Here is a 12,177-nt window from a genome sequence, read left to right as displayed (position 1 = left end):
TGAGAATTTGTTCAATTTTGAGCAAAGGTTTTTAATATTGATCGCCGAAAATCAGATTGTCATCCAATTCTATACCTAAGTATTTCAGTGATTCTCTGTGTGTTATGTTTATTTCTTTCATCTTTATTTGTTGCTATGAACTTTTCCGTCTGGCTTTCATGTTCATAAAACGAGTTTTTTGTAGTTCATAGTCAGTTTGTTTTTTATCAGGTAATCACTAACCAGGTTCAAAGATTGGCTGAAAACTTTAGTTGTTGATTCCCCTTTTTGTTTAACAACAGCATCGTCAGCGTATAAGGTCAAACAGTTCTGACTACAGTAATCATCTATGTCGTTTATATACACAAAAAGAACAGGTCCAAGTACTGACCCTTGTGGTACCCCATAATCGACTTCTACAAAATTGGAGTATACATTTCCTGATTTTACACATTGCTGCCTTTTGCTCAGATAAGATTTCAAAAAACTTTGCATGTGACTCCTCAATCCCAAGTTGTTTAGTTTGTCCAAAAGAAAACTATGTTTAACTATCAAATGCTTTTTTGAGATCGATGAACACATTTTTAGTTTCTTTAATACCATCCTCCCAATCTTGCCTGACGCTCTCAATAAAAGATACCAAGGCTTCAACAGTGCACTTTTTTGGCCTAAACCCAAATTGTTTAGAAGTTTGAAATTTTCCAAAAAGTTTAGCATTCTTTTCTGAACCAATTTCTCAATCAGTTTTCCTATTGCTGGCAGCAAACTGATTGGTCTGTAATTTTCAGCAACTTTAGGATCTCCTTTTTTTATGCAGTGGAATAATTACGGCTTTCTTTAAGCAGTTCGGGAAAACGCTGTTTTCAAAACATTTGTTGACCAAATAGGTAAGAGTCGGTTGACAAATCTAATCTAATATTTCAATCAACACAGAAATTAACAAAAATGTGCGTTAACGGTAAATTAACTCATTTGAAAGTTCATTTAATTTGACTTTAAATTTGAAAAAAAAATGAATTAACGGTCGAACATTGCAGCAACTTGCTTAAGTGCTCAACACCCTCCTAATCGAAAAGTTGAAAATCTTCAGAACTACATAGCTGTTTATTAAATAAGCTTTACAACTTAACTAGCCGAATGACTTAGAAAGTACATGAAAAATTAGAGCTTCATATAGAGAACTAAAATGACCATAATTGAATTCATGTTACTCGAAACAAATCACTTACAAAATGACAGAAACTCGGCAGGCCATTCAATAAATGCTGTGAAGAAAAATTGACCGTGCCTATTTATAAAAATAAACATAATAGCACATCGCGTAATTCTGAGGCGTAAAAAGTCGCTACTCCGTGACTCACGATTATGATAGTGTAAAAATTGAATTCGATAAAATTGAAATTGATCGATAAATACACGCGTAAGTCATTATCATGAACTGTACTAAAACAGTGAGTTTTTCCTTGAGCACCAACAGCTAAAATGTTAGAGGCAATCAGAACTGTACTCTTTTTCTCGAGAAACCTTTAATTTTACTGTACTGTTGTTTACGGGCATTACAGAACTATTCGAAGAGTTAAAAATATAATTCACTAATCCACTAATTTGATTTTAGGAGTCTCAAAAAGTTGAAATTACCAAAACGAGAGCTGGAATGGAATAACGAAGAAATGTTGCTCATCTGCAGTGCAATTACGTTTGCATCATTGAATCAAAATGAACTGGAAAAATTATGCAGCATCTTTTGAAACCAAGGGGGGAGCAGGTGGGGTTACGGGTGGCGGGGGTGGAGGGGAAGGGAGGGGGTGACGACTAACTTTCTGTTGAGTGTGACGTATACAAATAGTTGTGCGCTGGAGCTGCCCCGTGAGTCCAAGTAGTTACCCTCTAGACACACTTTGGCCGAGAAGCAGAATGCCCTTCTGTCAGTCTGAAAAAATAGTTGTTCAACTGTCACGCTCAGATCAGTATCACCACCCATCTTGTTGTCATATTTCGAAACTTTTTACTATGCTCCAAAAATTCTTGTTGTCATATTTCGAAACTTTTTACTATGCTCCAAAAATTCTTGTTGTCACATTTTGAAACTTTTTACTATGCTCCAAAAATTCTTGTTGTCATATTTTGAAACTTTTTACTATGCTCCAAAAATTCTTGTTGTCATATTTTGAAACTTTTTACTATGCTCCAAAAATTCTTGTTGTCATATTTTGAAACTTTTTACTATGCTCCAAAAATTCTTGTTGTCATATTTCGAAACTTTTTACTATGCTCCAAAAATTCTTGTTGTCACATTTTGAAACTTTTTACTATGCTCCAAAAATTCTTGTTGTCATATTTTGAAACTTTTTACTATGCTCCAAAAATTCTTGTTGTCATATTTTGAAACTTTTTACTATGCTCCAAAAATTCTTGTCATATTTTGAAACTTTTTTACTATGTTAATGAACTAATGTGTTATTTCTATTGATAATGGTTTTTATAGCCTCATGCGAGGTTGGATTAGTCATTACACCTTTCATAAACAATTAACATAGCCGGCGGATTGCCAGACAATAGTCTAAAATTGACTGATGAGACCCTCTAGTTAAAAACAAGACCCTCTCTGGTGGGAATCACTCACCACCAAGATCAGATACATAAAATGCGATTCAAACGGAAATCTGCCCTCGAATTATCCTTACTTTATTTAAAATCAAACTTCAATCACTATCATAAAAGTGAAATACCATTATATTTATAACCCTTGGGTGACCTCTATTGAATTTCATTTTAAGTTCACATTCTAAATTTAGTTGTGAGTACGTCAAATATGATCCCAAAATTATCGCACAATCTAAAAACCCATATAGAAATTAACTTGGCTTCTTGGCGGGTGAACAAATGGTCTAAAAAGGGGAAGACAACCAATTAAAACATAAACCGACTAACGTCGGACGAATTGCCCTCTAACGACTGGCGAGGCAAACAATTTAGAAGGCGAGCATAGGCAAGAGAAACTTTTATGATGCAAGAATTTCTGATTAGAGAGTGCTTCGAACCCGCGACCGCGCGTAACCACTAAACTACACGGAATATGTACGGTCTTTTCTCACAATCGGTTATATTTTAGCAACAGATTTAATTTTTGAATGGTCGCAATTGAAATCACTGCAAAAAAAACAAAAAGTCTACTGTTAAAGAGTCACTTAAGAATTGAAATCGAAAGAATGTTATAGACCAAAAGTGTCACCTAAAAACTTTGCGCAAAAAGACACATAAGTTTAAATCAATTGCTTCACACTTCGTTCCAGAGCAATTAAAAACACAAATTGGAAACTAACAGAAATTTTGCTTGGCTGAAAAAAGTCAAGCAAGGGCAAACCAAAATCTGTCAAAAATTTAACTAAATTCTATAAAAAGTCACAGTCTCCAAAAGGAAAATTGAGTCTTTTCTTACTATGAAACAACCAAGTTTAAAACAAGAAAACAAAATTCATTGACCCTTTGCACTAAAATAAAACAAGATATTTCTTTGAGTTGTTTAAACCCTCTTTCTTAGCATTGCTTATATCTTACTAAACAAACATAACTGACTAAACGTCGGAAGAACTGCTCTCGAACGACTAGTGGGAGCTCTAATCAATTGCAGCCTGCTTCAGTCAGGGGGGAGGAGGGAGGGGGAGCCTAAATGCGACTAAGAAGTTCAATGGTGGGCTTCAAACAACCACATTAGAGGTTAACATATACCACTATTAAGATTTAAAGCAAAAAATGGCACCAGTTTCGGCGCACTTTTCATTTGACTTTTAGTATTAAATTGCCGCCAATTAAGCTGCTTGAAATTGTGATTGAGAAAGAATTTTGCATAAAAAAAGACACACACGTTTACAATAATTGCTATGAACTTCGTTCAAGACCAATATTAAAGCTTATAAGAAAATTCATTGGCCCATCTAGGTTTAAAAATCCAAAAGAAAACGGGAAAGCTCAAAGCAAAAAATTGCAAAATAAAACAAAACTATCACTCTAATGAACTTTGATAACGTAAAGCTCTATGACTTAATGACCGGGCTTTATCCCGTTTCTTCTGATTTTTGATCTTCTACGCGGCGTAACTAAATGCGTGCAAAATATAAAATCCAATCAGTTGAAACAGTGAGGGAGGTAAGTCACGAGTCAAGCCTGACAATCGTGACTTGTGTAAAACAGAAAACGTAATCAAAAGGAAAATCGAATAAAAAGAGGAGAGCGCCTAAATAATAGCTTTCGAGAAGCTGACAGCGGCTATTATTAAATGTAAGTAATTCGAAAATGCACTCTTGTCACAGCCAGGTAACTCAATGGACACTGAAGAATGCTGAAACATCTAGAAATGCTTCAAAACGCAGCGCAGTTTAGTTGCGTGTTCAAAAACGTAAGAGGAAAGCGTGTATCTTAGGTTAAACCTTGCAGCTAGTCAACATACGAAGAAAAGGACAACGCAATGAACGGCTCGTCACGAAATTACAAAAACATTGGAAAACTCGAGGGACTCTGACAGCAATTTTCTTGTTTCTTATCTACTTATGATATCTTATTACGACATAGCAGAATAATTGGTCCTTCTAGCTTCGAAAATTAGCAAATTTGGACAGAACATTTTTTACGACAAAAAAAATTACCAGGAACTATTGATGTATGATATTGTATATGGGTTTGCTTTTCACAACATAAAACTAAGAAACGCCTTAAGATGGTTCCTATGACTAATTGACACTTTTGAGTTGATAAAAACCGCCTCAAAATAAACGAGGCCTTAAACACCGGAAACTGCCCTTCACACAAACTTTAAGTCTTTTCAGCAGATAAATTTAGAGAGTATAAAGGCCCTTAGAGAAATGCTGAGCAACTCAGTGGCCTCGGGCTTTACCAGCTTATGCTGTTTCTGTAAACAAAAAGTCACAAAAAATTGTCAGCCAGACACAAAATCAGTAGTGCAAACAATTGCACTAGAAGACAGGACTGATATAATTTCAACTAACTTTTTACGCAAGCGTTTAAATAGCTAAAAACTAAAACTGTTCTGCGATAGACAATTTACCCATTAGCAGACAATAAACATAAACAAACTAACGTCGGACAGATTCCTCTCGAGCAACAGGCGGCGCGATTTAATTCAGGGTCTGACCAATTTTTTATGGGTGCAAAAAAAACATTTTGTTGAAGCCTGCTACAGAGGGATTCGCACCCCCGACCTCCGCAGTGCTTTTCCAAAGCATTATCCACTCGGGTATCAACCATTTGTAATATCCTATTTTGCAGTCGCTTTTGTTTTATCCATAGACTTATTTTCGGAATAAGAGATCACGCAAAAATTAAGAAGTCAAGCGTTAAAAAGTCACTCGAGAAAAAAACCGGAAGAAAAGGGCCAAAAAAGTCAAGCAAAAATTTGCATTAAAGAGACCCGCTAATTACTTCAAACTTTGTTCCACAGCAAATAATCAACTGTTTTTCTGTTTAATAAATTTAGCTGCAGTAATTTGAGCATAATTTGAAAACAACTACAACAAATCGTCGAGATAGGAACATTTCGTTTTGAGTACTGTGTATCTCAGGAGATTATTTAAAATTAAATGAAAATTTCAAGTGCTAAAATAGTAAAAAAAAATAGCAGCAAGTTTAGTAAAAATTTAGGGTTTACAAATAACATTCGCATACTGTTAGTGCTTTTAATGATTGAAATTCCAAAAGTTGAAACCATTTACAAAGGCCGTTGTTTACTTTGAACTGAAATGCTTTCCAAGAAGACAAGAGGGCGCAGAGAGATAAATAAAGACAAGGAGGCTCGTTAATGTGCGTTCGCAAATGAAGTTCAGGCCCGAGCTGACCTACATTTTTGACTAAATAGTCAACAAAAGAGATAGCCAAAAATGGATGTTTGAGTTTTAAAAAATCGTTTCACACCTAAACTACTAATCGAATTACATAATGGCATGCGTCATTACAGAGCTCACGAGATCTGCCATTAAAAAGACTACGGGAAAAAACAACAGAAAACAAAATAAGCAAAAACAAAAATTTCACGGCAGAAAGCCAATATCTAAAATTAAAAGCAACTAATAACAACGTCAAAAAGCAATCAGATAAAAACATAACTACACAAATTTAGTTTTTCCTAACTACACAGCAGATGGATGCTATCTTCAATGAGACTAGGTAACAAGTCGACAAAGAGAAGAAATAGTGAGGTTCAAATCAAAAATTATTCAACATTTTTTATAACCAACAATTTCAAAAGTCTAAAAAACATACCCGGCAGATTGCCGGAAAATAGCCGCCGTTGATTCCAAAAAGCATGATTGGGATTGAAAGAATAGATATTGAAAAAAAAAGATTTTTGTACAAAATTATTTTATAAGTCCGATTTATTTTGATGGCATTTCGTAGTTGAACATACTTCTGTTTCTTAGAGAGAGGCTACAGGGGCCACTATCAATACCAATAAGCATTAGAGAGAGGTAACTAATACTTATAGGAACGACGTTCAAATAGCGGGCATCTAAAATTGGGCTTTATGGGTTTATCCCGTTTCTATTTCTTGACTTCAATTTTTATACTGACTCTGTTCATTTTGAATTGCTTTGCTGAGCAACTGATGTTCAAAATCACTTTTAGCAGAATGAAAAAAGAGAAAAACTAGCCTAGAGAAGTCAAAAAGATTTCACGCAAAATGTTGAAAAAGCGGCAAAATGAGGTAAAGCGAAACGTTTTTTATTCGACGAAGTAAAAAAAAAATAGGATCGCTATAATAGCCGGCTGAGAAGATGAGGGCGGCTATTAATAATTCTCCATAAATTTACTCAAAAGTCATTATGAAACCAATGGGACCTGTCTTCGGTTAGACTATGCCATAGGAACGGACTAAAGACCAGAAAACCTCAAAGAATTACGAACAATTTGCAAAAAAAAACATATTGAAGCCATTGAAATCATTTGATGTTATCTGAACAATTTATTTTTATTTCAGTTTTCATTTCCATTAATTCATCTAATATTATACTGAAGGAATAAATAAGTTAACTTGTGCCACATTTTAAAATCATTGTGATCAGTTGTTGCCTGAATGTGCTAAAAGAAGAGAAAAAGAAACACAAATACACCACTCACAAAACTTTTATGAAAACGCATGTTGTCCACCAATCAAAACATCAGTTAAGACATAATGAAAAAAATTTTGATTTTTGAGATTCAAGGAATTGGATGGGACCTCTCAATGACGAGAATAATTCAGAAGTTGCCGAAAAGAACAACAAAAACTGAAAAGTTTAAAAAAATTTTTGAAAATGTATATCATAAACTTTTCGCTATAAACTGATTGCTCCGGGTAACATCATTCATTTAATCGTCAATTACAATTTTATGAGACCGGTCCGCATTTTACGGCTACCTAAAGAATAAAAAAGGCAAAAACAGCAAATTCAAAACAATAAATGAGATAAGTGTGGAAGCCATTAGTGAATGAACTTTTCTGTGAAAACTTTTTTATTTTCAGTTAATTTATTAACAGCAATGGGATTGTTTTTATTGTTACAAAATGACATGAAAAACAGCAAATATAAACAAATATATTAAAACCACGAAGTTTTTGAGAAAACCCCTAGTATCAAAGCCATTATATTCAATGGCTTTCAACGCAAGTAAATAAACACGCTAAGTTCTGCCTTGATGGGAGAAAAATGATATCGTTCATTCATAGGTTATCGATAACTCCTCAAATTAGATCGTATGGCAATGAAAATTACATCAAAATCACAAAATTTTTGAGAAAACCCGTAGTATCAACGTCATGAAATTCAATAGAATTCAACGGAAGCCATTAAGTACGCTAAATTATTCCAACAGAAAGTTGATAAAACGATTAAGTTGTTTGTCAGCCAAATGTTATCAATAAAACATTACAACACGCCATTGACTATGAAAACAACAACAAATACAGGCAAAATCCAAAAATTCTTTATAAAAGTGGGAGAAAGTGTAGAAGCCAATTAAACCATAAGCTTTTCTCTGAAAACTTTTTCTACGATTCATTGAACGTCTTCTCTAAGCCGATGGGAACTGTCAGTATTAGGATAAAGTAATAAGGTTTCAAAAGGAACCAAAATTACGAAAAAACAATCCAAAAAAATTACGAAAACTCGTTCATCGAAGGCAAAATACCAATAGCTAGAAGATAAAACCGCTAACTACTTAAATTTTTGTTGAAGTGGAAAAAAAGGAGTTCTGTCTTAACTAGGACTGACTTACAGTTCACGAAAATAAATTTAACATTGATAATGTTCAAAATAATTAAAACAAAAATAAATTTTGAAAGACTTAACAGACATTAATTTCAATAGCTTTCAACTGAAATCAATAAATACGATCAGTTATGTCAAGATGTGAGTAAAATAATGTTTTGCATGCATAGGTAATTAATAAGACAGCACAATAAGTCTTATGACTATGAAAAAAAACAAATACAGTCAAAAACCAAAAATTCTGTAGAAAAGTGCGAGAAGGAAGTAGTGAAGCCATTTGAACCATAATTTTTACTCTGAAAACTTTATCTATGATCCATTGAAATTCTTCACTAAGCCAAAGGGAGCCATTAATATTCGGAGAACAGAATATAATTTCAAAAGGAACTGACAATACGAAATATCCAAAAATTAAAAAAAAATCTGAAATCTTGTGGCATTGAAATCGTATAACTAATAGTTAGAAGATAAATACGCCAACAAGATAAATTTTTGTTAATTTAGAACAAAAAAGCAAATGGTTCTGTCATTACTGAGATTGACTTAAAGTTCGCCAAAATAAGCTTATGATTGATTTATGTTAAAAAAATTAAAATTTTTTTCTTAAAGTCTTAACAGCCATAAAACTCAATAGCTTTCAACGGAAATCAATAAATACCCTCAATTATGTCTCGATGCGAGGACAGGGATGTTTCTCATGCATAGGTAATCAATCAGATATCACAATAAGTCTTATGACTATGAAAACAACAACAAACACAGGCAAAAACCAAAAGTTCTGTAAAAAAGTGCGAGAAGAAAGTGTTGAAGTCATTTAAACAACAAGTTTTATCTCTGAATACTTTAACTATGATCCATTGAACGTCTGCCTTGAAACAATGGAAGCCATCAATATTAGGATAACGTGATAAGATTTCAAACGAAACCAATAATACGAAATGTCCAAAAACTTTTAAAAAAAAGAAATCTTGTGGCATTGAAGTCATATAACCAATAGTTAGAAGACAAAACCGCTAATAAAATTAAATTGATTGCAGTAGGTAGGAAGGGGGTCCTGTCATTACCGAGACTGCCTTACAGTTCACAAAAGTAAGTTAATGATTGGTTAATACTAAAGAAAAGTTTTGAAAATTTATCTTCAAAGTCTTAACAGCCATTAACTGTCCCCTCAAAGCACCAGATAGGTTCAATTAATGCTCATTACGAAGCCAATTGCTCTCTTAGTCAACAAGTTCTATGCCATAGGATTGCAAATATTTAGTAAAACCTCAAAGAAAATCAAATTTCATTAAAAATTACGAAAACTGAAATACGAATCCAAAGAAAACCAGAGCAATTCCTCGGAATCGAATTTTTTGTTCATTGGGCTTCGTTTGATTGTGAATGAGGGTTGTCATTAACGGAACATCGATCTGAAAAGTGGCTGGTCTCTAGTTAACTTGAAAAAACAAAAATATGCAAAATTTTCCAAGAGCGCTCTCAAATAAATTCGAATTTTTTTATAGTAAAGTTCCCTATGAGACCAGAACTAGTCTTTTTATCGCCTTTCGTCTATTAGGAACAAAATATTGATTTATTTTGTGGCGAGAAATAAAATTTTGATCTAAAATTTTTATAGAAAAAATGTTAATTCGAACTAAAATTACGGTAAAATTGAAGAAAAGTGAGTCAAATATCCGGTGTTCACATGCAACTTTAAACCTCGATAACACCTCGAAAAAAAAACTAAAATAAAAAATTCTTTTAAATTTCGAATTCTACGCCGGATGAGCTTTTTAATGATGCCTCTCACATTTCTCTACAATGAATATATCGATCGGCCAAAATTGCCTGAACAAAAAAAACACACTTGAGTATTTAGTTCCTCCCCCCACCAAGTGGGGTCGGAACAATAACGCATGGGGCATGCAATTTAACTTTTATTTGTCCCAATTTGAACTGCGGTTTTGTAAATCACACAGCGTTGTTGAGTAGGACCAACATCAATTTAAACAGCCGGCAGATTAACGGAAAATAGCCGCGATAGACGCTTGGGGCCTTCCATGAACTGAAACAACTAAAGAAATTAGATAGACAGATCAACCACCAGTCGTTTGATAGACCATTAAACGTTTTGGGTTAGCTTTGGACAGTCATTTTTATGAGACACAAGCTCTATAAGGGGAAAGCCCTAATAGGGGTTTTCAAAATTAGGATCTTTTCCGTTTGTGCCCCCTCAGCTTAGTGGGCGCAGCAGATTAATTGCACCCCTCAGATGCACGTGCAATATGTTTTTCATAATGACTTACTATGTAATGGCACGTCCTCTGTAACGGGGGGTCGCATAACGTACTGGGGGGCACAAACGGAGAAGATCCCAAAATTAATATTCGAAATCAAAAACTCAAGACTCTAATAATCAAGAATTAGGGCATATATGTTTGGCACTACTTAGATGCACAATATTAACCTTTAACAAGTAAATGTTCATAAAATTTAAAGTTCCATAAGTGAGTTCAAAAGTCAATTTTTTAGTGATGTAAGTCATTGAATATTCAATTCCAAGAAGTCAGGGTAAGACGAATTAAAAATCTGTTAGACGAAGTGTAGCAGGACAAGTCCTGAAATACAATTCAAAGAAATGAATGAAGAACTTAAAAGTACTCCACCTGGCCAGTAGATCAATTGAACAAAGCCAGCCAAAACACAAACAAAAACATCTCAAAAAATTGAGAAACTAAAACAATCAAACAAAAATATACTCATTATTAAAACTCTTGAAGCATTTATCCCTTAAGCATAATTTCATCCCTTTGAGGAAACATTTTTCAAAACTATGTTCAAGACCATTTTTTGTTTTTGAAATCGGTCCAGTTTTATATCTGCATGACCTGAAAAAATTCATTGGCCCTTAAAGATCGATTAACTAAAAAATGACCGAAAAATATAAATGAAATCAATGGCAAAGTTGATAAAATTTTGCTGCAAATTGTGATATTAATATCTTCAGAATCATTTCTGTATCTCTAGACGCTACCCATTAACGCAACTCAAGCATTAAAAAATTCATTGGCTGAAAGATTGATAGGCAATAATTTTTAGAAATCCAAAATTCAAAAAAGAGAATTTCGTTCTATTAAAATGTTGAAAACCATTCAATTGCCCCCTAGGAGCTATCTAATAGCATATTATTAAACCCTGGATGAGGTTAGCTGGCTACTGAGGCAAGAAAAACTGAATATGAGAAAAATGTTTTGAAAAAAACTTGAAAAAACTGCAAATTTTATCAAAAAGATTCTAAAATTCGAAAAACTAAATAGTTGATAACAAATCAATTGAAGCAAACAACCATGCGGGAAACTTTTATCAGACCGTGGAATAGGTTTTCTGGCACTTGAGAATGGACAAATATCAAAAATTGACAAAAACTTTAGGAAACCTTGAAAAAATTGCAAATTTTATATTAAAAAATGCCAAATTTCGCAACATTAAAATGTTGAAAACCAATCCATTATTACCACAATCCATGCAATGCTCTGTTGTCAAACCATAAAGGACAATTCGTGGCCCCTGAAGCTGGAAAAACTGACAAAAACTTAAAAAAAAAACTAGGAAAAAATTGCAAAAATTAGTATCAATTTGCATGTAATTTTAGTACTAAAAAATGTAGCTCAAAAAATGGTCATAACAAGTTATTTTGTCTCGCAAAAGGCCTTCAACAATTTTCAAACACTTCAACATAAGACAAGACAAACAAAAAAATCACAAAAAACATGAAAAATTAAAACATTTTGAGCCCAAAAACTCCTAAAAATGACCTTTTAACTTTTAATTAAGGCCATCTCAGCAGCTGCACCACTCTAAGCACTTGAAGGACTACTGCAGCTCACTTTGGGCCTCTAATGAAACTTAATGCCCGCTGGGATTTACCTGTTTATCCCGTTTTGAAAGATCAAAGCCA

At 33.6% G+C, this 12,177-nt stretch overlaps 2 protein-coding genes across 3 annotated transcripts in view; both read right to left on the bottom strand.

Annotated features, from left to right (window-relative positions):
* LOC142352268 (cleavage and polyadenylation specificity factor subunit 4-like) overlaps positions 1 to 12,177 on the bottom strand; it is a 441,589-nt gene that overhangs the window by 262,354 nt on the left and 167,058 nt on the right. The window lies entirely within an intron of this gene.
* The window catches only part of LOC142351993 (uncharacterized), a 119,010-nt gene that overhangs the window by 78,521 nt on the left and 28,312 nt on the right, over positions 1 to 12,177 (bottom strand). For both annotated transcript variants that reach the window (XM_075404290.1, XM_075404291.1), the window contains exon 5: positions 1,797 to 1,909. In XM_075404290.1, the coding sequence (XP_075260405.1) occupies positions 1,797 to 1,909 (113 nt within the window). The remainder of the gene's footprint in view (positions 1 to 1,796; positions 1,910 to 12,177) is intronic.

This window comes from Convolutriloba macropyga, chromosome 13 (genome assembly GCF_964194025.1).
Source record: "Convolutriloba macropyga chromosome 13, txConMacr16.3, whole genome shotgun sequence".
NCBI classification, from domain to species: Eukaryota; Metazoa; Xenacoelomorpha; order Acoela; family Convolutidae; genus Convolutriloba; species Convolutriloba macropyga.
The sequence above is the reverse complement of the archived record's forward strand: the minus strand, read 5'-3'. Positions and strand labels throughout refer to the sequence as shown.